This window comes from Anabrus simplex, chromosome 2 (genome assembly GCF_040414725.1).
Source record: "Anabrus simplex isolate iqAnaSimp1 chromosome 2, ASM4041472v1, whole genome shotgun sequence".
Classification (NCBI taxonomy): Eukaryota; Metazoa; Arthropoda; class Insecta; order Orthoptera; family Tettigoniidae; genus Anabrus; species Anabrus simplex.
In genome coordinates this window covers 1,218,390,107-1,218,417,940 of record NC_090266.1, presented here as the reverse complement: position 1 = coordinate 1,218,417,940, position 27,834 = coordinate 1,218,390,107, and the positions used below count along the sequence as shown (strand labels likewise).

The following is a 27,834-nucleotide window of genomic DNA, read 5'->3' as shown; positions in this document are numbered from 1 at the left end:
CTTGCCTTGGGGGGCTGGGGAATCCCAATGTCATTGTGGGAGGGGATCTCCCTATAGAGTTCGTTGAGACACCGGTTGGGTGACTCGAAGCTTCTTGTCCACTGAGGTGGTTTTGGCTCTAGTATTTCTCTGTCTGCTGCGTGTGGATTTATGTTGCAGTGCCTGCAATCTCTGTTTCTACCTGATGGCAACCTGACGTGCCTAATTGAGGGGCACACTGTACGTATTGGGCACTATCGTCCATCACCGCAACCCAACGGCCAGATGACCAGATGGCGGCAGTCTTGCTAGACTGCGCCCCATTTCGCTGCCTGATATCTATTGGCTCAAGATATGGATGAGCTGCGCTACTACTTGTCTGGTGACCACGTGTAACTGTTTTAATATTAATAAACAACAATAAAATATCATAAATAAAAATACATAAATAAATAAAATATCTGAAATAAATTAAATTAATAAAAATAATTAATTGAAATGTCCGTAGTATGGGCACCAGAGTTCACCAGAATGGATCCATCGAATTTAGATAGAGCATGATAATTCTTTATCTCCCAGGGCGTGTACATAATGCTGCGTACTGGTACATCTGCTTCAGGCCTTACCTAACCTTCTGAAAACGACTAAATAGGGAGGAACTGCACCTAGGTTCATCAATAACTCCACTGATTCTAAAATATCCAACTATATTCTCAGTAAAATCCGTGCATGAGCTCATCAACACACCACAATATATGTATAAAACACATACAAAACATTACTGGAAGACTCCACATTTACAAAAACAACAATAATGAAAACAGTGGGAAAACGAAAGCGAGAACTAAGCCACCATTTGCGGTCAGTCCGTTGAACAATGTACATATATGTAGATAAGTACCCTTCACTGTCTCTGTATCAACACGACTTGCCGATTCTCATAATCGGCAATTATAATATCACACAGATACTGTACCTCAAAGTACTGTGTTCACTGACTTTAACACTTGTTGTAAAGATATATACATGTGAACAACACACGCTTGTCGTTCCTGAACATAAATTATGGAAAGTCTGAGATAGAGCACCTCCCAGCTTTCAACAACATGTAATACCAGGCCGCCACAAAGTGATACAATACTCAATGCCTAAGCACTCCACAGTTGTAGATCAGCCACTTTCCACGAACATAAAAGACTACGTTCCACGAACATTTGAAGTCCGGTGCATTGTATTGCAGCAGTGTCACTCCAGTACCGTATATCCAGTTTCACTCCCGCATCGTGTGTCAGCACTACTTCATTCCCGTACAGTCTGTGTTTGCACTACTTCCTTCTTGTACAGTGTCTGTTTCTTCCCGCCGTTTGATCGCATGCTAAATAGACATCAGCATTCCCCTTCCTCTGACATGATACACCTAGATTGATCCTGGCCAGCCAATCATGACCATGCCGTGAACATCTTCTTGGTCCCAAGAAAATAACAAACTCTGGGGTGTTTCACATGACTCATCGAAGATTTCTGACTACAACATCAACAAACTCATGTGATTCTGGGCTATTCAGATTATTCATAGAACTTCCCAACTACAACAAGAAGTCCATCACATCAAACACTGGGATATACACATGACTCATGCAAAGTTGCGAAGTTCAATATAACAATTTTTCCCAGCCGTTGTACAAAACAAATTACTCATACCACATATGGAGACCTCCCAGCTTACAAATATTAATGACAAAATATACAACTGAAATACAGATAATAATAATAATAATAATAATAATAATAATAATAATAATAATAACAACAATAATAATAATAATAATAAAACGAATACTGACAATAATATCTCTCACTTCTACCATAATGTGAGGGTGTGATATATGTACTATCACACACGTTTGGACTGAACTTGTATGGAGGCTGGTGGCAAACGGCCGTGTCGGCAGCCACGTAGTCAAAGATAACCAGCAGTCAAGTAAGGCGACTTCAATAATGTAACTAGAGTGAAAACTAATGCAAGATCTACTCATTTTAAACTTTGTTATGAAGGAGGTAATGGATGCCTTCTTACAGAAAGTGAATGGGATCTGCGTTACTGACTGATTGTGGAAGCGAAGAATAATACATAAGATTCAGTGGACATAAAAGTTGAAGATTGTAAATATATTTTCACAGGGTTGTATTTTGCTATGTTGTATTTATATGTAACTCTAGGAATATCTCAAGTTTATGAAGGACCTTTAATGTAATGACCTTTTTTTTTTTAAATATTCAACGTAAGGCAACAGGGACTGCCAGTAAAGTGACTGTCGAACTGTTTGAAGAAAGTTATTTGTTTTGAGCTATGCTCGAGTTTGTGGAAGGGGAGGATGTAATAGTTGTAAAATGTGTAAATTAGTTTTGCCCTCAAAATTGACTGTGTGTAATAGTTAAAAGATTGAAAGAAAACTAAGAAGAAAATTATTTTGTATGGTAAAATTTGTTTATTTTCTGTATGTGTGTTTCAAGTGAAAAATGTTAATTAGAATAAGGTTTTAAGGACTCTCAACAAAGACATTACCGAATATTGATTCTTAACTATTGTAACTGAAATTTCCTGATGAAAATTGCATCTAAAATTGAAAGCAAATTGTATAAAGGTATGCTCATTTTGATACATAACTTGCGAGGCAGGGTGTGCCACGTGTAAGTGGCCTTTTCCAGTCGTGTCTTAATATCTGCTAATATGCAGTTTCAGCAGAAAAGATGGTTCTAGAAGCTCCTTGTGATTGGCCAAAATAACAAAGTTCCTTTTAATTGGTATATGTGGCTATGCTCGAGTTTGTGGAAGGGGAGGATGTAATAGTTGTAAAATGTGTAAATTAGTTTTGCCCTCAAAATTGACTGTGTGTAATAGTTAAAAGATTGAAAGAAAACTAAGAAGAAAATTATTTTGTATGGTAAAATTTGTTTATTTTCTGTATGTGTGTTTCAAGTGAAAAATGTTAATTAGAATAAGGTTTTAAGGACTCTCAACAAAGACATTACCGAATATTGATTCTTAACTATTGTAACTGAAATTTCCTGATGAAAATTGCATCTAAAATTGAAAGCAAATTGTATAAAGGTATGCTCATTTTGATACATAACTTGCGAGGCAGGGTGTGCCACGTGTAAGTGGCCTTTTCCAGTCGTGTCTTAATATCTGCTAATATGCAGTTTCAGCAGAAAAGATGGTTCTAGAAGCTCCTTGTGATTGGCCAAAATAACAAAGTTCCTTTTAATTGGTATATGTGGCAATCTGGAGTGTTTTTATTGGCTATTTGTAATCGCATCATTTCCGGTTTTGGGCTCCTCATGAGAGCTAAGTCTACTGTCTGCTTCTTTTCCATCTGAAAGTCCTCACGAGTACACGCGCTCAGGATCTACCGCGTCTCGGGGTCCCCGGTCTCTTATGGTAAGCGCTATGTTATTGCCTTTTCATTAATTTATATTCGTTCTTGTGTTTCGGCCTTTTCTCATTTAATGTAAATCTCCATGGTAATGTAAAATTTCATTTTGTGTGTCAGTTTTTTCCTCTAGATTTCCACATTCACCTATTTTTGAGCTTCCAATGACTGCGCTTCGGTGGACAGTCGAAACAGCTTTTGTGCTTTCGAGGCAAACCTCTTTTCAGGCTTAGTACTTTGTAATTAAGAGTAAATGTAACTTTCCTTTTTGAATAGCGTATTGTACATCACATTAATTTTTTATTTCTTTCGAGGATGCCTCAATTTACTCTGGGTCAACTTTTATGTTAAAGTTCATTTCTTGTTGTCCGAAGAGCTCGATAAGATTAGGGTTTTGGTTTAATAGTTTATCTAAATATCTTTTGATTTAAGTGTTCTAAATTGTCATCTACTATTGTCATTTGTGTGCTTTGTTTTAATTTTGTAAACCCTTTTTTATTTTATTGATAATTAATAGTATGAGGGTGATTAACTAGAACCTTTTCTTCCCCATAACGTCATACTTTCCCACGGACCTCGATAGGGCTCCTTCCACCTTCCACGTCCTTCCGTACTTGTCGTTTGTTATCGTTCTCAAACGCGATTTTATTTGATGCAAATAAATATCACATGAGAACACGTTCACTTCCTTATTTAAATTACTTTATTGTCACTGTAATTCACAACATACAATTATACACACTAGCAAGTGACACTACAACACTTAATAGCGGAGTACCCTGAAGTCGATTCTGACAAGTACAGATATCAACAACACTGACTCGTGCAATATAACATACACTCTCTTGAATTCATCGACCTTGGAGCCCAACAGTCACTCTGAGCCCAACATTTGCCTTCGAGTCCAACCTGACTGACTCACTGACTGATGGCTCGATATATATACTGTTCGATCAACCATCCAGAATGATTGATTTCTGGAAGGGTTCTTACAACACTAATAGAACACACTCGAAACATCGATCGACCAGCTAGTCGAATGGAGTACTCCAGTAATGGATCCAGCTAGAACTTTCCTTACAGTTTACCAATACACATGGAAATCTCTACAACATTCCTAATGTATCTACATGCATCTGGATAATAAACCTTACAGTAAGTTTCCAGAAGCTTTCATATATACCGAACTACAGTAGAATAAATCTAATATACAAACATTACAGAGTTTTTTACACAGAGCTCGATAGCTGCAGTCGCTTAAGTGCGGTCAGTATCCAGTATTTGGGAGATAGTAGGTTCGAACCCCACTGTTGGTAGCCCTGAAAATGGTTTTCCGTGGTTTCCCATTTTCACACCAGGCAAATGCTGGGGCTGTACCTTAATGAAGGCCACGGCCGCTTCCTTCCCACTCCTAGCCCTTTCCAGTCCTATCGTCGCCATAAGACCTATCTGTGTCGGTGCGACGTAAAGCAACTAGCAAAAAAAGAGTTTTCTACTGCTTTTGACGATACTGATTTTGAGGTTAAACTTATACACAATGCATATTTGAGGTTATATAAATTTTATAATACATATTTACAGGGAAACCATGTATTAGTCATGTTTAACATGTAATGAAAGATAATTTAGCATTTAATAAAATATATTAAACATAATAATTGAAGGTTTTACACCAGTTAGGATGTCGTTAGACCTGTAAGTTATGTTTAGCATGCGTATGGTTTAATTTTGCATATTTTGATAACTGTCTCAATTCCCAGCCAAGATGTGAAGCCACCGCTACATTGTTTATTTTTCTAATTCATTTTATTATTATTATTATTATTATTATTATTTTTGTGTATGCACGTACCCATGAGCCGCTACAGCCCCCCCCCCCCCACCTTTTTTTGGCTGTCTGGTGTGAGCGTCGGCTTCTTTTTTTTTTCTTTTTTTGGTTTCAGGATCTTTCCGATCCGCACAATGTGCTGTGGCTTCCCTATTGAGTAAATGCAGTGAGAGTCAAGTGGAGCAAAAGCCGCTGAGTTTTTAAGTATTAGAAGAGGTATCGTGATGTGAATTCGTGGCCCATTCAGTTTAAGTTCGTGGTCAAGACTCCTAAAAGTTTGTGACATTTAAAGTTGAGAGTTTGATTACCCTCTGTTTTGTACCCTTGGTCTTGCAAGATTTAGCTTCCTTAATTCATATTCAACCTAAGTTTTAGTACAATGTGAACTTGTTTCCCTTGTTGGGATTTGTTGTCAAATACTGTTATTAAGCCTTTCACATTAATTCACTTCCTAGGTATTTAAGCTGTCCACAATTTCCAGACTCTGACTTCCAGTTTTCACAGTGCCCTTTCCTTGCCTTTCGCCTCTCAACATCACCATAGTCTTGCTTTTCTCTGTACTGATTTTCATTTTTCATTCATTCATTCACTTCTCAGTTTTTCATTCAGTACATATAGTTGTTGCTGTCCTTTCCCCAGATCACAACATCATCTGCAAATAGCAGTATCTTCATCTCTTTATCTCCATAGGCTTCCTTTGCTGCCTTTACAATTTCGTCCATGCCAATGATAAACAAAAGTGGTGACAGCACACTCCGCTATCTTAGTCCAGTCTTACTCCTAAACCATTGTCTTTCCAACTGGGGTCAGTACCCTGCTAACATTGCTTGCACCATTTCTAACATTTCTCTTCTGAGTCTCTTTTAACCATGGTTTCCCAAACCTTCTCTCTGGGGACACTATCATATGCCTTTTCTATATCTATAAAAGTCATGACCAGATCCTTTTCATATTCCTAGTTCTTTTCCTTCAGCTGTCTCATGCCAAAGAATGGGTCCACTGTAGATCTTCCACTCCTGAAGCCATATTGTTCCTCCTGTAACTCTCCTTCAATCTTCCTTCTCATTCCTCTTTCTAATATCCTTTTCAGTATTTTAACTACCTGTGATATAAGTCTGATCCCTCTATAGTTACCACAAACTTTATTGTCCCCTTCCTTAAACACTGGTATTATTATCCCTTTTTTCCAGTCTTTGGTACACATTTGTATTTCCACATACACTTTAGTGGTCGGTACAACCATTGCATACCAACAGGTCCAGCAGCCTTTAGCATTTCCACACTGATTTCATCTGTCCCTGTTGCTTTTCCCATCTTCATCTCTTGTACCGCTAACTCTACCTCTCGCGTTGTTATATCATCCTCTGTTGTTGAGTTCTCACACTGTATTGCTCCTATCTCCCCTGTACAATTGTTCACATAAAAAATACTCCTTCCATCTTCTCTTTATCTCTTCTGGGTGTGTTAACAATTCCCCATCTTCCTTTTTCACTAGCTTTGTGATAACTCTTTCTGTCCTCTTACTTCATACAAGTCCATACAGCACCCTTTTACTGCCACTTACATCCACTCCCATTTTTTGTGTAAATTCTTCCCAACTCTTCTTCTTTTCTTCTCCTACCACCTTCTTACATCCCCGTTTACTGTTGAGATACTTCATTTTGCTTTCTTCTCTTTGTTCTCGGTTCCATTCTTGCCAGGCTGTCTTGTTTTCTTTCACCACTTTCCTCACTTCCTCATTTCACCACAGTGTCTCCTTTCCTTTCACTCTTGTAGATGCCCTGCCACAAGCACTCTCTGCTGCACTGGCAAATGCCTTTTTAAAATTGGCCCACTCCTCTTCTACATTTTCCTCTTCAATAACTGGGATTTATTGCTTCAATCCCTCCTGAAAATCTTCCTGTACATTTTTGTCTTTCAATTTCCATCCTTTTATTTTTGTTTTCTCTTATCTCTTTTAGTTTTTCCACTTTTCCCAAGAGTAATTTTGCCACCACAACTCTATGGTCCCCATCAATGCTTCTCCTGGTAAAGCTGTCACATCCATCAACTTCCTACGATTTGTCCTTTCCACCAAAAAGTAGTCAATTACTGATTTTCTTGTTCAGTCACCCCACCCATATCGCTTAATTTTCCTGCTGTATTCCCCTCCTTTCAGTGAAGTCCACTAGTTCCTCTCCTTCCCGATTCTTTTTCCCACATCCAATGACTGCTTCCTTTCCTAGTCTCTCGTTTCCGACCTGTGCATTCATTCCTCCCATGATAACCACTTCCACACCTGAAATTTCTCTTTCTACTTACTCCAAGAATCCTTCAATATCTTCTTCCCTGTTTCCCATCTGTGGTGCATACACTTGTATGAAGTCCATCACCTCATTCTTCATCTTTAGTCTAATCTTCATTATTCTGTCACTCACACATTCTACCACTTCAACATACTCCTCCAATTGCTTTGAAATGATTAGTCCCACTCCGTTTATTGCCTGTTGGCCACCACTCCAGTATAATGTGTATCCTTTCCTCAATTTCTTCCTTCCGTTACCTTACCATTTCACTTCACTCAGTCCCATCATTTCCACCTTCTCCTTCTCCATGAAGTCTACTACTTCCTCCGCCTTTCCTGTCATGTTGGTTACTGGTCGCCCATTTCTCACAGTTCCCCCAGTACCTTGAGAACTGCACGTCACTTTAATCAGGGGACGCCCTAACCTTTTCCGACGTTATTTACTAGTACCATTCCATCGCCGGTGTGAAAGAATGGCTAAGTTCAGACAGGGACCCAGCACCATGGGGTATACGGTGGAACCCATGCCCAGGGTTACGGGCGGAGACCTTAACGGCATCTTTGGCAGAGAAGGATACCTTCGGAATGGCAGAGATGGCGGATGAGGCAACCCATACTCTCCGGAGATAATTAGAAGAGGACACCACTGCCTTGTGGAGAAGAGGGATCTTCAAAGGCTAAGGAAGTAAACCCCAAAAGAAAATCCTCACCTGTGTTAGGCCTAGCAAGTCAACAGTCGAGTATGAATATACTGCTTTCAAACCTAAAACAAGCCTCGGATGGAAGAATAAATTAAATACCGGACATGCTGTTAAATGGAGATGGAGGAACCACCACCACCAATCATTGTAGTGTAGATGAAGCCAAAAACAATAAATACCCATTAACATGGCTTGAGGTAGAAACAACACTAAATAGCATGTGAAATGGGAAGTCCCAGGCTTTGATGATCTCAGTTCAGACATGATAAAGACAGCTGGAACACCAGGCTTGACTTGGCTATATAGAGTGTTATCAGTACTTTGGGAAAGTAACAAAATTCCAGAAGATTGGAGTAAAGGAGTCATCATCCCACCGTTCAAAAAGGGCAACCGACGGAAATGTGGAAATTACAGAGGCATCACACTGTTGTCACACTCACTGAAGCTGCTGGAAAAGATCACAGAAACAAGAATTAGGAAGATAGTGGAACCTTTGCTTGAGGAAGAACAACACAGGTTCAGGAAAGGTCGAAGTACTGTGGATCTTATCTTTGCAGTAAAGATGCTGACAGAAAAGTACTGGGAATACAGAAGAAATCTTGTGATTGCATTTGTGGACATTGAAAACAAGAAATAAGATATGGGAATGTCTGGAAGACCTAAAGGTGCCACAGTACTTAACTGACAAAGTCAAGATGCTATACCAGAAATGCTACAGCTGTGCCCAGATAGGCAATGAATGATCAAAATGGTTTGAAACAAAGAGAGGTGTCCAACAAGGAAGTGCCCTGTCGCCACTCCTGTTCGTAATAGTAATGGACAAGGTCATCAAATCTATCAAGAAAATGGACAGTGAACCAAACGCCCTGGTATTTGCTGATGATGTGCTTTTATGGGGAGAGATAGAAGCTGAAGTTCAGAAGAAACTTAATGAATGGAACAACACATTCAAAAATTTTGGACTGAAGATGAGCAAAACAAAGACAGTGGAAATGACCATCAACAGGGAAGGAACAAGCTCAAATATATTTCTGGAAGGAGCAAAAATTGAATCAGCTTCCCACTTAAAGTACCTCGGAAGCACAATCTCGGAAGACAACATTGCTAGGCAGGAAATACTCAGCAGGACACAGAAAGCATCAAACTTCTACAGTCAAGTCAGAAATCTTCTCTGGGACTGCAAAATACCACAGAAAGTGAAAACAATCATGTACCACACTTACTTCATACCAATCCTCACGTACGGTTTAGAGACATGTACCCTACTAAACAAAGACTTCAGTAGAATCCAAGCAACTGAAATGAGATTCATTAGAACCATGAACAAAACTACCAGAAAGATCAGAAATGAAGTGAATAGGAAAGTAGCTGGTATTGAGGTTCCTATTATCAGTGTCATAAAGAAACGCAGACTTCAGTGGTATGGGCACATAATGAGAATGAACAGGGAAAGACCTGCCAGAAAATATTTCGACCTTAATCTTGTAGGAAGAAGACCACAGGGAAGACGAAGAAAACATTGGATAGAGACTGTAAGGTCAGATGTGGAGGAGAGAGGATACAAATGGGAGGATGTACTGGATCAGAAGATGTACGAAGACAGAAGGAGATGGCGAGCGCTTGTACACCACACCCAGGAAACTGGAGTTGGGAAATGATGATGACGATGATGACCATACCATTTATAGGCTATCATTACGATGGGGTCGCATTCCCAAAGGTATTTTATATCTACTGCCAGGTGTTATTCTAGGAATATACAGACGCCTTCTGCAGCCGCTCCTCTGGAGTACAAACGCTACAAGTTTTCCTCTTCCGCCACCGATGCCATACCGAAGTCCACCTTTTCTGCCACTGATGCCGTTTGGGACTTCACCCATACCCTGGGCTGGGGCCCTCCATATTTGTGACACCTGGAGAGAGGGGTAAAAACTAGAAACTGCTACTTCAAGGCAGTAACTGCTTGAATATTTTCAAGTCTAATGGAGACCAGCTTTTTTTCTAGTTAGTTGCAGGTATGGTTGTGTATATAACATTTGCAAGCAAAAAAATGTTATCCTCAAAATTTGAAAATAAAAGTGTTGATTTCTTAATTGCTGAGTTATTACCAGAAAGCAATGGAGCAGCTGACGTTTCTGTACTAATTGAAAGGCTTCCTGGAACCTCACACAGCACAGGATTTTCATCATAGTTCATCAGTTCCAGCAATTTCTTCTCCCGCTATTTAATTCACTGGTTTGTTTCCTGCCATAAAATCAGTTTCCTTCTTTATTGATATTTTTATATTAATCAGTACTTTGTTCAGCCAAGATATCTACCACTGTGCCAACTTTTTAAAAGCATTTTCTTTGCTTTGATATTACGAGGTAATTCAGATTTTTCCATAATAATACGGTTTTCAGATATTACATTAACAAGTAAATAAATGCCTGTCAAGTTTCTTTTCTTTTCTGACATCACCTTTACTTGAAATTTTCTTGAACAATTGACAAGTATGTGTGTCAGTCTGAAAGGCAGGGTACGGATGGAAGCATGAGAACACAGTTGCAACAGGTTCTGAGCAATGTTAGTAATGCTTGGCTGACTAACAACTACTACTCCAATTAAGTACAATACCTGTTTTCTCCAAATGCTACTTAAACTTGTATAGTTTGTACTACCCAGAAGTAGCATTTATTTGTTCAACAACTTTAAAACTGGGAAGTTGGTACTACTTAGCAATTACCCCATGAGCCAAGGAATGGAACTCAACCTGCCCTCAAGATGCAAAAGACAAACAGGTCGTGCATAAGGACCTCATATTATTTATTATTTTTAGTCTCAGGAGTACCTATTCTCTTCACAATCAATCCAACACATATACAAGTTAAGGGTCTGCATTCTTCATTTACGGTTGTTCCCGCTCGGCTAGTGAGTGTGATCTGTCCAACCGCTTGGCGCTCAACATTCTGAGCGAAAGCACGTTCGCAGTCACTACGACATTCCTTGCAAACGTCAAATGGGAGTGCAAAAACAGAGTGAAAGCAAATCCTGAGAGGTGAGAGGAAGCAAGATGGATTACTAAACAAAGACCGAGCGAGTTGGCACAGAGCTGTGAGCTTGCATCCAGGAGATAGTGGGTTCAAACCCCACTGTCAGCAGCCCTGAAGATGGATTTCCATGGTTTCCCATTTTTGCACCAAGCAAATGCTAGAGCTGTACCTTAATTAAGACCAGGGCCACTAACTTCCCACTCCTAGGCCTTTCCTGTCCCACCGTTGCCATAAGACCCATCTGCGTTGGTGTGACATGAAGCCAATTGTAAAAAAAAAAAAAAAAAAAAAAAAAAAAAGGATGAAGAGCGAAGTGTGGAAATACTTCTTACTAGTAATAACTGTGAATGGTCAACATCTAAGATATGTGCTTCCTTATTGACGTTTGCATCTACTACCTAACACACGAGTAAAGTGTGGCCAAATACAGTATCAAAAGTTACATAAAAGTGGGTCAAAATGTGTGCAACATATCTTCGTCCTTTACAGTTCTTTCGGGAAGAGGTTCTATATCTACGTCAAAAATGAGTTAATGCTGGCGCAGACTATGTAATAATAAACATTGCCGATATTCTTAGTACAACAATTTACTGATTAAAGGATCACCTTTCTGATGATGATCTCCTTGCATGGTAGTAAAATAACATCAAAGAATATCCAAGACTTGCTCTACTAGCAATGAAAATGTTGTCATTTCCAGCCTCCAATGCAGCAAGTGAAAGAAACTTCAGTTCAGCTGGTAGCTTTATTAGCGACAGGAACAGCACACTTAACGCTCTCTTGATTCATTTTAAACTAAAACAGAGAACACAATAATGGTGAATGCTTGTGACGATGTGAAATGTTCCGTGTCTACTAACGTGACAAGTTGACCTCACAGTTTGTAATTACATTTCGTTAAAATATTTGCATGGTGTCCAATACTTTATTGTCAGCCACTGTCCTTTCCTTGCTCTTTTTAAGTTTGTTCATTGTAACCCCTTTGATACTGTCTGTAAACACATCAGCCGCCTTACCTGAGACTGCTAGCCAACCCACTCAAAGGTGACCAAGATACAGTTGACCGTGCGGGTTCGAACGAGCGTGAACGGAATGAACTGGGTTGCTTGCAGACCTCTAATACCAGTGATGCCTGGTATAAAACAGCCCTATACCCCATCAGTATTCATGCATACCAACCACCCCATCCAGTTGCTGCAGCCTTCAGGAGTACCTCTGGCATTAACCTCAAAGGCATTACAGACCTATGGTCTTGCGCTTCACAATATGTACACTTGGTCAGTAGGCAGTAATGATCGATCTTTGAATAGTAAAAAAAAAACTAAAAATCGTTCCATATTATGTTCCATTATGGTAAACCACATCACCCACCAGTGTTTTTCGTCACCAAATGCAAATGAAAATTAATTCATGCATGAGAGAGTTAATTGGTTGTATGCTGTTCACACTGAAGAATGGCATGGAAGCAAATCAATAGACACATAACATTATTTATCACAATGATGAAAATGAGAGTTGTTAATATTCCATGATACATGATAATTAGGGCTCAGACTTTTAGGTACTTATACACTTAAAAAGTACTCACCTAGTCCACCAGTCAGCAAGCCAAGAACTGTGGCAGTGAACCACAAAAGTAGAGGTTAAATTCAGCATCTTAAAGCTGTGAGGATTTTCACGGAACAATGATTTGTATCTTGAAAATGTACGTTTAACATCACAGGATGTTAAGCCTTGCATATTTGTCACCGACACAAAGATGTTCCATCTGCTCAATGTTTTGCAAATTCTTCCCCATTAAAGTATCTGAAATTTTTCATATCACGTGTAATCCTTTATTCTTATTTAGGCATGAAAGAAATGTATCTTTAATTTTATTTGTTTTTGAACCACAGGCTTCATTAAGTTTGTTTTCAATTTTGTTGATTTCTTTAAATGATTCTGTCAACTGTAGGCTGTTTTTTTCCAACTTAGTAATGCAATGTGAGAGAAAACAGAAATTTTCCCTAATGAAGGCTAAATCAGTTTTAAGTGCACTTATTTCACTCAATTTGAAATATGTCCTGGAGTACTGCAATTGAAGATGCATCTTCTCTATCAAGTTCATTAATCACAGAATAAACCTGTTCAAAATTCATTGCATAATACTTAACAGCATCTACCCAAGTTAATGATCGGGATGGGGGGGAGTGGAATATTTCTGTTCTACTCGATTCTTTTTGTGTACTAACAATCAATTTATCCACATTTACACAAATTGTTTCACAGACTGTATGCACAGGGAAGCTCACTGGAAGTCCCTCTCCGGGAGCAGCGTCAGTAACAAAACACCCTGAGGCCAAAGAATATGCACAGCTACAGCTGTGCTGATTCACTGCAGAAATTTCTTCACATTCTAAAAGAAAAAATTTAGCTGACAGCACCTCATCATCTTTCAGCACTCCAACTATAATATTAACAACTTTCCTTCCACTACTATCACTTGTTTTGTCAAACGACACCCAGTTCACGCAGTTCTCTCATTTTATTTATTGTTTCCTCGTAGCTCTTAGGTAGGCAGTACTTATGGAATGTTGATTCATCTGAAGGATCCATATGCATATATTTCTGAAGAAACCCCTAGACACTGGATTACTGATTTCTGAAAGCGGAATGCCTGTTTTTTACTACAAATAATCGGAATTAAAGTTTCCTTTATTACGTTCCCTTTTTTCTTTTCATCTCATTTAAGTTGAGGGCTGGGTTCTTATACTGATCCATACTAATATAAAAATTCTCAAAGATGTTGAGTAGTGGACCTTTTTGTTCACATTGTAGCATTTTTAGATCTTTATCTATTATGGTATAATTATGATTATGGCCTTTGTGTTGGTTACTCATGGCGGAGAAACGATTCTGTGTATCTTATGAAGAAGTTCCTGCCAGTTTGTCCGACTTAACTTGACCCGCATCCCTGACATTCCAGTTTATATATCCCAAAATATATGTATTTATTGCTAGTATTTACAGCATGACAGTTAAATATTATTCTTGAATTAGCGTCGCTGGTTTTGAAAGTGATTTTTTGGTTCTGTTTTTTAGGACGTTAGTGATTGTAGGTATATTATTATTGCTAAATGTGAATGTGGCATATTTTTCTTTAGTTTTTGATTCTTTCGTCAAAGTGGTTGTGGGCTTGTTAGTCTTTGCAATGTTTATTGATTAGCTTATTTATGAATTTTGTGCTGAATCCGTTGTTCAAGGAACAGAAGAATTACACTCAGTTTCAGTCACCACCCCCATTCTCGAGTGCGGGAGCAAGTCCGTTGAGAGCTGGACTCCGTACTCAGATTACGTGGCTCGCTTGCATCACCCGTGTTCTCTAAGTTTAATTTTCATTCTTCATAACTTTCTTCAAACGTTTTCCTGTTAGTCACCATTTTCCACTCTTAATGCAATTTGATTTATCCATAATACAGACTAAAAATCAGACAGTTCAACTTCAATAATGCTGGAACAGAACAACTAAGCCAACAGTTTACAGATACTAGTTGAACCACACCAAGGGACAACAAAAACATTGAAACAAAAAAGACCTCCAGCTCAAGACTGTTTTAACGTTCACCACCACACATCATGTTTTTTACAAAATACTTTTTAACTAACTTTTCATTTTGTGTGTCCGGTGTTTTTAATACATTATATATGTCTTTCTGAGGATGACCCAATGTCAGGTTGAAAGATGTCTTTGCCTGAGCAAAGTTTCGTCTTAACTGGACGTAAAATATTATAATATTGACTAGGAGGATATCAACATAATTTTGTACAATTTCGTAAGAAGTTCAACCATCAATATGGATCTAACAGGTGTTTTCCAGTGGAATGGAAGAAAGGATTTGTTAGTCAATTTTCAAAAATGGTGATAAAACTGACATAAAACAATATAGACCAGTTAGAATTTCTTCTCATATTTCCAAAATTTTTGACTCAATAATTCTTGACAAGATCACACCTCTCTTTAGAAACTTCATCATTGATGAGCAACATGGATTCTTTAATAATAATGTTGTTTGCTTTACGTCCCACTAACTACTTTTTAAGGTCTTCGGAGCATGGATTCTTTTCAGGACGGTCAACCTGTAGCAATCTTCCTTCATTCTATCAGTTCCTCTTGGATGCAATAGAGAACCACTCTCAAGTGGACTGAATTTATGTGGACTTCTCAAAAGCTTTTGACACTGTTGACCACGATATCTTGCTGCAATAACTAACAGGCTACAGAATTAATGGGCCTCTCCTCTCCTGGTTTGAAACGTATCTTAAAAATCGCCTGCAGATTGTTAAAATAAGGAATCATTTTTTCTGCGCCTATTATTGTTACCAGTGGAGTTTCTCAAGGGTCTCACCTTGCGCCCTTACTTTTTACTCTCTACATAAATGACATTGAAAATATACTTAAGAATTCTGAATTGCTTTTGTTTGCTGACGATGCAAAAAATTTTATGCAAATTAATTGTCCACTTGATTGTTTAAAACTTCAAGAAGATTTACATCATCTGGAAAAGTACTGTATTCGAAATGGGTTGAAACTTACTCATGAGAAATGTAAAATAATATCGTCTCTTAAAAAGAAGAAGAAAATATCATTTCAGTACAAATTTAGTAATAACAACATTCTCACTCCTGTTTCACAAGTTAATGACCTTGGTGTTTTATTCATTTATAACCTATCATTTAATGAACATATTAAAAATATTTGTAAGAAAGCATTTCAAAGACTGGGTTGCATTACTAGATATTCCAGAGAATTTTCAAACTTAGCTACCTATCGATTGCTGTATGTATCTATGGTACGCCCTATACTAGAATACTGTACACCTGTTTGGAATCCTTCTCATCAGACCTTGATCCATAGATTAGATTCAGTACAACATAAATTTCTTTGTTTATATTCAGTTAGAGCAGGATTCTCATATGAAAATGTTGATTATACAGCCCTACAACAGTCTTTAAATCTGCATAGTCTGTCACAGCACCGTGAATTCCTGGATACACTCTTCAATTTTAAATTGCTTCATTCCTTGGTGAATATTCCACAACTCCTTGAAAAAATTAATGTACATGTACCAGACAGACGCACAAGGTTCAAGAATACATTGTCTACAAATTGGCATAAAACTAACTATGCATTCAATGGGCCAACTGAACGAATGTCAAGATCTCTAAGCAAAGTGGATACTGATATATATTTAACTGCTCATTGTCAAAATTTAGAAATCACTTACATAATCTCCAGAATTGACTATTACTTTCCTGTGATTACTTGTAATATAACCTGTGCATATATCTGTACATATTTTTCTAATACTCTACTGAACTTTCTTTTTAGTGTGGTTTTTGTTTATTTTTCTCTATTGTTGTGTTAAATGGTATTCCCGTTAATAAAGTATTATTATTATTATTATTATTATTATTATTATTATTATTATTATTATTACTGTACCGGTTGGTACACCTATACGCCGCACATTTGAATGTTCCGCCTTAAAGTACTCCTCTACTGGAGAAACTCTGAACTTTAAAAACCGAATCAACTCAACTGTTTCTCAGAAGATGTTAATGTGTGTATTTTGATTTGTTTTGTTTTTCATTGATCAAGAAGTCTGGACATTCTCTTATAGATGTCTCTACCACAAACTATGATCACGCACCCTAGGTGCGAAGTGAAGGAACTTTTATGAAGAAATTTTGTATTCAGAAGTTTTGGTCTTTACTAAATTTTGTTCTTTCATCTATGGGTTGGCAATATTAATCTTTCTTTCCGCCAGTTTTGAACTTAGCCAATCCCAAATTTCTTTAATTAATTTTGGACCAATAGTGTCCTTCTTCTCCAATTTTAATGTGTAAATTTTGGGCAACCAATAAATGCCTGTGGGTGTGTCTTAATTATTCATGAAAGGTCTCGAATCTTCCATGAGGGTTTAAAAACTGCTGATTTTCATGGCTCGTCGCCACTTCAACAACATCTAGCTTAGTGTATGGAAGTATAGCAGGGGGAGGGTTGCGCCTCTTCCTTCGAGCAGCAGCTCTTCAGCAAAGGTAATGGCCTTTTAACATCTTTATTTCTTTCTTGCTCAGCAGTTTAACCCTCGGGGAAGGTTCGAAACCTTTTCAAGTAGCCTACCTGTTTAAAAATGTAACTTAGTGCCGGCTTATGTAAACATTTTCTTAGTACTTTAACTGTAAATCGGGGATAGAGAGTGCTTTACCCTCTCAAGCTCCCCTTCAATTTGGATTTGAGGTGACTATGTTTTCATAACTGATTTTCTTCTCTTCATTAATGTGTTAAATTATTTTTCTTATACGAGTCACCTCCCTAGTGTGGGAATAGCCCCTGTGTAATCAGCCTAGTGCCCCTTAGGTTTTAACAAGTTGCATGTAGGAGTGCAAGCAACGCCTCCATTCATATTGGTATTTTGGGCCATTTCAGTAACCTATTATTTTTTCTTTTAAGGCCCGGTAGGCTGGGTACGAGATACCCGTTTAATTCGTGTAAGTTGCGCCTCGATGGCAAGTGATTGTAAAGCTTTGTATTGCCTTTAATAGGTTTGAAAGATTGAGAACGGGTCAGCTCTTTATGGTGTTGTGGTAAGAGTGCCTCAGAGAGGCTTGAGATGTGAAGGTGGGAGCAAGTGCTCCATGTTATGCGGGGTTTTCTGCTCTTTGGTAATTTGTGGTTGTGAGCTGAGAGCTCAGAAATTGTTAAACTTTGGGGCTCGTAGCCCAGAATTTGTAAAGACCCCTTAACTTGTGCTTTCGTTTGTAAAGTTACATTGTACCTGATTTTTCTTTGTTATTTCACCTAGTGAAAATTATTAAATCTTGTTGTCTATTGAAAATATAACCTTTATTTAAATTTTAAATTCATCTTTCGGACCTGTAGTTAGACCCATTCCAGCCCGCACCTTCTTTCACCTCTGCTGATCTACCAAAACACGGTAAAAATTATTATTATTATTATTATTATTATTATTATTATTATTATTATTATTATTATTATTATTATGAGATTCATAGTCTGTAAAAAGAGTAGTGTTACAAAAATGTTGCAAAGTTTGGGCTCGGAAGACTTGGGAGAAAGGAGATGAGCTGCTCGACTAAGTGGTATGTTACAAACTGTAACTCTCATTTTTGTTTCCTACTGAAAATAGCTATCTCACTAAGTTTATAAAAGAAGTATTTTTATTACCCCACCTATTCAATACAATTAATTCCACGGTTATATGGTTAAATAAACATAGAAATTACTAAATTTAATTCTTTTATTGGGCATCATCAGCCTTACTTAATCTTAAAACAAGCATTGGTCAGAGGACATTATCACTTATAACCTATAAAAATTGAAATGTGATTTCTTAAAAGTGGAATAATTGTTGTAAAATGAGGATGTTGAGACATAACATGCTAAAATCACTTTATACAATTTAAAATGTTTGTCTAAAAAGAGAAGAATTTTGTGTCATATTAATTCTAAAAACAACACATGTCTGACACTGAAGTGGACCCTCCTTGTAGGAAGTTTGAACATACGCATTGCTTGGGGGTCAGATATTGAACCCAAGACCTCAATAAACAAGAGCGGTATGACAATACACAAAAGCTAAGGTTGAATTATGTTTTTTATGTAAAATACAGGAGCTAAAAAATACTGACCAGAAAAAAGGCGAACAATTTAACAATACCTTATCTAGTTGATTAATCAAAAATAATCATAAAATAACTAATGCAAGAAGACATTGATATGTTGGTTGAAGTCACTGCTGGGACGAGTATATCAGAGTATTTGACAGATCTGTTTGACAGTCTCATGAAAGTGTGATCCCTCTAGAAGATGGAAAAGAATGTGGTCACATTGCATGCCGTAAACTATGTCCGTCTTAATGCGTCAGCAGTGTTAGTCTGTCTGGAGTTCCTACTCCTTGTGTTGTATCGATGTGGTAGAGGTGGTGGGGACCAATGCTTGTTTTAAGATTAAATAAGGCTGATGATGCCCAATAAAAGAAGGGCGAAACATGTCCCTCTAAATTTCTAAGTTTATTTAACCATATACAGTAACCGTGGAATTAATTGTATTGAATAGGTGGGGTAATAAAAATACTCCCTTTGTAAACTTAGTGAGATAAGTGGTATGTTCCGAGCTGTCAGTGGAGAGATGGCGTGGAATTACATTAGTAGACGAATAAGTTTGAGTGGTGTCTTTAAAAGTAGGAAAGACTGCAATATGAAAATAAAGTTGAAATTCAAGTGGACATATTGGAGGAAATATTTGTTTATAGGAAGAGGAGTTAGAGATTATAATAAGTTACCAAGGGAGATGTTCAATACATTTCCAATTTCTTTGCAATTATTTAAGAAATGGCTAGGAAAACAACAGATAGGGAATCTGCCACCTGGATGACTGCCCTTAATGCAGATCAGTATTGACTGATTAATCAACATTTTTATGGTAAAAATATGACATAATATAAATGTAAAAAATAATCATTTAAATTAAAAATCAAAATTATGTGTTTTTATGTGATATGAAACTCTGTATTTTTTAATCCAGAGGTCTCAATTCATTTTTCCTGTAAATATGGAAGTCGTAAGTACCAGAAAAAAAATTTGTATTTACCTAAAAGTCTGAGCCCTAATGGTTACATTTAGTTTAAGTGCTGCATATCTGATTGTATTGAATAGGTGGACCTGAATAAGAAATTATTTTTTAAGAATTGGAGTCATATATAATTAAGTCATTATGGAACCAAAAATGAAATTTATCTGTATTTTAATGCTGCATCAACTGAGATAGATTTTCAGGGACAATGGGCGAGGGAAGGGTTAGGATTTGGAAGGAAGTGGGCGTATCCCTAATTAAGGTACAGCCCCAGCATTTGGCCAGTGTGACAATGGGAAACCATAAAAATCCATCTTCAGGGCTGCTGAAAGGAGAATTCGAACCCCACATATCCCAAATGCAAGCTTACAGCACCACTGTTCCATACCAGGCAGCCGACAAAATATTCCTCACTTCACCTATACGCAAGACCTCCATAAGTTCTCCCTAACAACAGCTGCTATGATAGCTATGTTATTATTACTATTATTATTCCTATATAGTGTATGCTTCCTAGCAAGAACAAGGAATGTGGTAAACCACTGAACTACTGAACGAAACCAAGCTGAAGAAGTTGATAACAGGAATTTAATTAGAGGCAATGCATATGGACCCTTTGCATTATTAACAAGTCCATTCCATTATTACCAGAAATGAAATACCATGCTCTTGCACAATCTTACATACTTCAAGGTCAATTAACATTTGTAATGCATAATGTAATCAGAGGTCAATAATCAAAACATTTAATGAATGACCATAATACAGGTCAAGACAACTTTTCACTTACCTGAGTGATGGTGTGATTCTGGTGTAAAACATGTGTTGACAAATGACTTTCAGCGTCTGAGAGGAGCTCACCGCCATAACTGATAAACAAGTCAAGGATTGGTGTTAAAGCAAACATTGAATTCTGTTAATACCAATGAAGTATATACAGAAATATACTCTAAGGAACTAGGAGGGGAGATCAAATATAAACAGGATTTTATTTTTATTTAAACTCATTTATTGAAAACCACAAGACAGTTACAATTTATTTTTCCACATAGTTTCCTGCTTTGGAAATGCATTTGTCCCAGCATCTGGGCAGCTTTTTGATGCCCTAATCATAAAATGAACAGCGTCGTGCTACCAGCCAGTTGCGCACGAAGCCTTCCACACTCTTGTCATCTTCAAATTGTTGCCCTCCTAGAGCTTCTTTACGTGGTCCGAACAAATGGAAATCGCAGGGCAATAAGTCCGGGCTGTAAGGAGGATGATCGAGTGTAGTCCAGTGCATTTCCTGTACCTTGGAGATAGAGCTGCAGTATGGGGCCGCGCACTGTCGAATCGGTTGGGCTCGTCTTTTGCGGCGATATGCAACCCTCGCCTTGTTCAACAGCTCGCAGTAGTAAGCAGCACTGATTGTGCATTGCTAATGCAAAAATAAATCAGCAAAATGCCTCGCCGATCGAAAAAACGGTTGCAAGAACCTTGGCAGCAGACAGTCTAGCTTCGGCTTTCACTGGAGCTGCCTCCACACACACACGCGCGCGCGCATTCTCCCCACACCTGAGCATAGCAGAAGTGCGGGGCCAGTCCTAGCAACTGTTGATGTTCAGGAACAAAAATCCCATTTATATTTGATCGACCTTCATATTTACTGTAATGGACAACTAGGACTTAGTACAGGTTTACTCAAATTTTAGTCAGTAAATAGTTATACCTAAATTAATTATAAAACCATACAGTCATACTTTCTATGTTCTTCAAGATTTTCCATGTAGGCTAGGAGAGAAAGAGAAGGCAGGGTGCCATATCTAAACTTCAGTGGCTTGGAGAAAGGTTGAAGAAATCTTCCTCGTGAACAGTGAAGTTGACACGGCATAACGCCCAAAAGGTTATTATCATGTTTAGTGTCCCATATTTCCAAATGATCTTCCCTTTAAACAATTTCAATTATAACATAATTTTTCAAAAAGTTAATTAACGTAATATTAAAAGCTCTAGACAATGAAATTAAGATCTACGATAGGGTAAAATGTTATACTGCAAACAGCTGCAAAATTATAGAAGTTTACAATCGCTTCTGCACTTAGTACTAAACTTGGCCATACATAACAGGTTCAATTACTGTTGCACGTTTCATTTTTTTTAATGTCACAGAATTAAAATCACTGATTTCACATCACATCTTCTGTTGCAGATACTGCTCAATGGCAAACAATCGCAATACAAAGTCTCCTGGCGCTTGTCCTCTTGCATTTCAATTCACAGACTGGGGCATTAAGAGAATGCTCAGCTACAGCTGATGTTACTGACTGTTTGAGTTTCTTTATTTTAACACTTCCCATGCTGCTCATTTTAGTTGTGCTTGGTATAAGTTACTGGAGTTTCTTGGCTATATTCCTGTTTTTACTGAAAGATTTTGAGATTAATAACCACCATGTGCTTCTATTTGTGTTACTGAATCATCTTTCCTTTCTCCAATGAGTTATTTTATCTTTAAATATAATATTAGGAACCTCAAGCCTTCGTGACTCAGGCAGCAGTGTGCCGGCCTCCCAAAGCTGGATTCCGTGGTTCCAATCCTGGTACTCCATGCGAGATTTGTGCTGGACAAAGCGGAGGCTGGATAGGGTTTTCTCTAGGTACTCTGGTTTTCCTTGCATTTGTCATTCCAATATCAACTCTCCAATATCATTTCATTTCATCTCTCAGTCATTAATCACTGCCCTAGAGGAGTGTGACAGGCTTCGGCAGCCAGCATAATTCCTATCCTTCACCTGGTCGAATGACTGGAAACAGGCTGTGAACATTCATTTTCATTAGGAACATTTCCAAAATAATTTTTGAAAAATGCACCTTTTAAAAATAAAATAAACTTTTATTATTGTTAGCACAGGAAATTTAGTCACACAAATGAGAAATAGTAAGAGTAGGAGGATATAAACTACATTAAATGCTTACAGTATGTTATATGCATCAACAGGATCAGAATAGGTCTTGAGGTGATGATAGGACAAGAAAGGGGTAGGAGTGGGAAAGAAGCAAGCATGGCCGTAATTAAAGTACAGCTCCAGCATTTGCCTGATGAGAAAATGGGAAACAATGGATAACCGTCTTCAGGGCTGCTAACAGCGGGCCTCGAACCCAGCCACTCGGTCAGTAATGATCCACAAAAAGTGGTGTAAGTTAAAGAAGATATGTAACTCCCCAGCTTTTTCCTGCCAGTTGCCAATGTTTTACAGAGAAAATAAAGGTTCGAGGAGAAAGCCTACAGTAGGAGTATATTTAAAATGTGCATGCATGTTTTATTTTACATCATTGCTTCTTTTGGCAAAGATTAATTCAATTTTACATATGTAAAGAATTCTCTAAAATTAAAATTCACTGCTATTTGCAGCTCTGCTTTTATAAGCTTGGTGGTACATATTTGTTGCGCACCTCTGTCCATTTATGATTCATTAACGGAAAAAATTATTTCAACCTCAGCATTTGAACCAGGAATGCTTAATACAAATCCAACTACTTTCAGTAAATTGGGCTCTCGAGATACAGAAAACATTAACCCAACTTCTGTTTGCATTGCCTTCTATGGATATGCCTTGCTTCAAAATATCCTTTGCATTACAAAATTCATCATAGAAAGTACCTTCATCTAGATCATCTATACGAACCGAGTCAATTATTTCTTGAAGATATTTAAATTTTAGCTCGGAACTTAGGCAAAGAGGCATCCAAGAATCTATAGGCATTGGCAGTTGATCTTTAAATTTGAAATTACTTCTCTAAATATGTTTTCATAACATATAATGTTCCATAAGATAATCTTCAATGTGTTTTCTGGTTCAAGAAGAAATTAACATATTAAAAACTTTGTGTCACTACCAAAATATTTATCACTCATTCTTTGCTCAATTGTACTAATCAGAGTCTTGGCTGCCTCAAAAGTTTCCATTACACTTACATCAGATCAATCTAAAACAACTGCACCAACATGGGGAAAAAGTTAAATAAATCACCAAAGTTAACTCTTTCCAGGTTGTAATGTCTTTAGAGCTTTGGGACAATCATCACTACTTTCCCTGCTCGTGTTAAAGAAAGCCATCTACTCGATACATTTTGTTCTACATCTACACATTCAAAAAAGGATTTAGAACTTCCCTTCACTTTGCAGAAATGGAGAAGTGAACATGCAATTTTAGGACCAAATTTTCGATATCAATATCTAGGGTGTCAGAGACATGTTTCATTGCATTGTGCATTTTGCCTTGAAGATTTGTTTGTTATGAATACTGAATTCTGCTTTCCAAAATTAATGTTGGCATTATCAGCACAATCAGCACTACAACTGAATCGTGCAGTCGAGTAAGGAACTAAGTCAAAATCGGCCATTTACATTTTATTGCCTCATTTACCTCACATAACCAAGCTCTATTGTTTGGTAAAGGAAATAAATAATTCAGCCTTCTCCTTGTGGGAGAAACAGTGGATGGACATCAGGCATATTCTGAAGAAATGCATTAAGTCGATGACTTAGTGCATTTCTTCACCACTTGCAATTCATGACTTAGTTCCATTCTTGGCCGCACGTTGCATGCGATGTAGGTATAACAGGGGATATTTCAATTTACAGCATTGGTACAACACAAAGGACAACATACTGGAGGGAAACAGAAATCGTACAGTATTTCAGTTTGTATCGCGGTGGATGACGAAGTGATCTATGTATTACGTTTGAGAATATGACTCCGAAAAGGAAGGCACAGCCTGAGGGCCATAAACATAGTGTTCTGAAACACGCAAGACTCAGAGGACTGGCATATGTGAATAAACGTGGGAGAGTTGTGGAAGGAAAAGAAACCGGTTCTGACTGCAGGTAAGTAAGGAGCTTGAGAAGTATTACTAGGGATTGTTTAGTAAATAATATTCTAACATACAACCAAACTTTCTACTCTTGTTTTAGATAACAATACGTATGGTACAGATTTATACTTAGTATTAATAATTTGTTATTCTTCTAGATGCAGAAAGAAGTGCTTTGAGATTATCAACGAAGAGGCTCGCATGTCCATTCTTCGCAAGTTTCTTCAACTTCCCAGTAAGGATGCACAAGATTTACACTTGCAGTGCCTCATCGAGAGGAATGAAATTAAGACCAGAAGACCGAGGAATGAAAATTCAAAGCAGCGAGCAGTGAGTTTCACTTACTTTGTTGTGGATGGCAACAATAGAAAGAAGGTATGTCGTTCAGCTGGTATGAGCATGCATGCCGTCACTCAGAAAAGAGTATTCCGTATCACAATGCTTCTTCTTCGTGGAGAAATTCCCAGGGACAAGAGAGGAACCAATCCAAATACCAGAAAGATACCGGAAGATGTCACTAAACTGATATCCGATCATATTCACTCATTCCCTCTGAAACGGACTCATTACGGAGGGAAAGAAGTGCATTACTTAGATGCCCGCTTAACTATTAAAGAAATGCACAACATGTTTGTCACAAAATACCCAGAGTGTGGAGTCAAGTACAGCTTCTACAAACTTATTTTGTTGAGAATTATAACTACCGATTTGGACGACCAAAGATCGATGTCTGCAGCAAGTGTGAGGAATTCACAGTTAAACTTAGGAGTCCACATATTTGTGAATGAGCAAAGCGTGCAGCTCAGGCTGAATATGACGTTCATAAAAGAAGAAGCTGGAAATTCTACAGGTCTTTAAAGGAAGTTGCAACACTATGCAGAACAAATGACAAAGTGACAGGCTTTGCCTTTGACTTCATGCAAAATCTGCCCCTCCCACACATACCGGTGCAAGAAGTGTTTTACATGAGACAGTTCTGGGTGAATGTGTTTTGTATTCATGATCTTGCAACAAACAAGTGTGTTTTGTATATGTATCATGAAGGCCAAGGAAAGAAGGGTGCGAATGAAGTTGCTTCTTTCCTGAAAGATTATATAGACGAATTTGTGTCAGAAAATGTTGATCAGTTAAACGTTTTCTCTGATGGTTCTCCAGGCCAAAATAAGAACCATACGGTCATAAGACTAATGCTAGGCCTGGCAGCTTTAAATCGATTTAAGGAGATTAGACAGTACTTTCCCGAGAGGGGTCATTCATTCCTACCATGCGACAGGGACTTTGGGGTATTTAAGAAAAACATTTAAAAAGTAGACAGAGTTTATACTATCAAAGAGTATATGGCAATTATTGTAAACAGCAAAGCAAATGTTACAGTTAAGTGCACTCAAGTGCAGTATTTAATTTCGACAAGTGGTGGCCTGAGTTTTTTAAAAAGTGACTGTATCAGCTGAAACATCAACAAAGAATACTCCTTGTGCTGGAAAGATTGCATTTTCACCTTCTTCATTTAAAGAATACAGGCAAAGGGCAGAGAAACCAGGAGTTCTTGTAGCACTTCTCTTCATAAACAGCATTGGGAAAGGTAACTTTTGCACATTTTCCTTGCAGCCAATGGCAGCATATCCAGAGGGTGGGCTCCAATAAAAGCTGAGAAGATAAAGGACTTGCGTAAACTGTTGAAATATGTTGTGCTTTGGCATTTTATTTGGACATTATTTCGCAGCCTTAGGTTAGTAGTCTCGGTTGTAATACTGCAGTTATTTGGTGCTTCAAGGTCATCTGTATTTGTTTTCCCTGTTTTTCTTTCTGTTGGATAAACTGTAAACAGTGCTTATGTATTGCATTATGCTATGTTTAATATATAACAAAGGTTGGTATAGTTCGTATGAGAGATTTATTCCCAACCCCCAAATTTTTTTTGGTGTTTTTGGAGAAAGGAACTAAGTCAAAAAAGTTCAAACGGTCATAAAATTTATAAATTTTTCTTGAACATTTTCCTGTTACCTCTGTTACATATCTATCACTGATCTAAATATTGTATTAAAAAATGGGAACTATTCATTGAAGTGTGTCGAAGAAAATCAGTTTTTTTTTTGCTCTCCTGAAAAGTAGCAAAATCTGACTTAGTTCCTTACTTGACTGCACGATTCAATTGTTTTATCAATTTTGTGTGATTTCAAGGAATGTTTTATCAAACTGTGGATAGACATTACTGTTTCACTGCTCTCTTCTATAAATCCAGAAGTCTATTTTGAATTGCGATTTCAGGATCAAAATATCTCAACACAATTTGAAACATCATCCTATTTTTCTGGTTTGAGGCAACACTTGCTATAGAGAAGAATTTATTCAACTTAATGAGATAGTTTATAATTGTAACAAAATCTGAAACAGGGGCCGATGACCTAGGGCCCCTGTAAACAAGAAACATTACCACCACCACCACCACCACCACCATCATCATCATCATCATCATCATCATCATCATCAAATCTGAAACAATTTTTGGAGCTAAAACTTCTTTCACTATTGCTTCAGCTTTTGTGAACCCGGAATGCATTATTTTCATAACACTAGAATGCATCACTGAATACATCCTTTGCAACTTTAACATTGCAGTCCAAGCTATTTTAGTTGAGATTATGTTTCACTGTGTGATATACAAATGCCAATTCTGCTGCAACAGCTCTGCTTCATCCTCTTGTATTTGAGCTACCTCTAGCAGAAAAGAAGCTGGAAATCCTGGAAGACTCCTTTATGTCCTTCTTGTTTGTATGACCTAATGATATTAAAAATATTTATTAATAAATTCATGTTTACATAATTTTAAATTGCACCAAACAAAATAAAATAATAGTACTACAAAATTAACTTACGGCTTACCTGTATTTTTTGCATACTGAGAACAGTCTGTATTGCCACCATGTGCCACACTAAATTCCCGTTTGCAGATAGAAGAGCAGGCTTTCAAACAATCAGCTTTCACAAGATGAATCCAGAAATATGTTTCTTCCCAACATGAAGGTAAACACACATGTTCTTAATTTTTTTTCTTGGGAGTGATTTCACCCTATTTTCATTGCAACTCGT

General features: G+C 37.6%; 1 protein-coding gene across 7 annotated transcripts in view; it reads right to left on the bottom strand.

Annotated features, from left to right (window-relative positions):
- DNAlig3 (DNA ligase 3) overlaps positions 1 to 27,834 on the bottom strand; it is a 957,513-nt gene that overhangs the window by 8,345 nt on the left and 921,334 nt on the right. For all 7 annotated transcript variants that reach the window (XM_067142216.2, XM_067142215.2, XM_067142218.2 and 4 more), the window contains one exon: positions 20,684 to 20,762. In XM_067142216.2, coding sequence (XP_066998317.2) covers positions 20,684 to 20,762 — 79 coding nt within the window. The remainder of the gene's footprint in view (positions 1 to 20,683; positions 20,763 to 27,834) is intronic.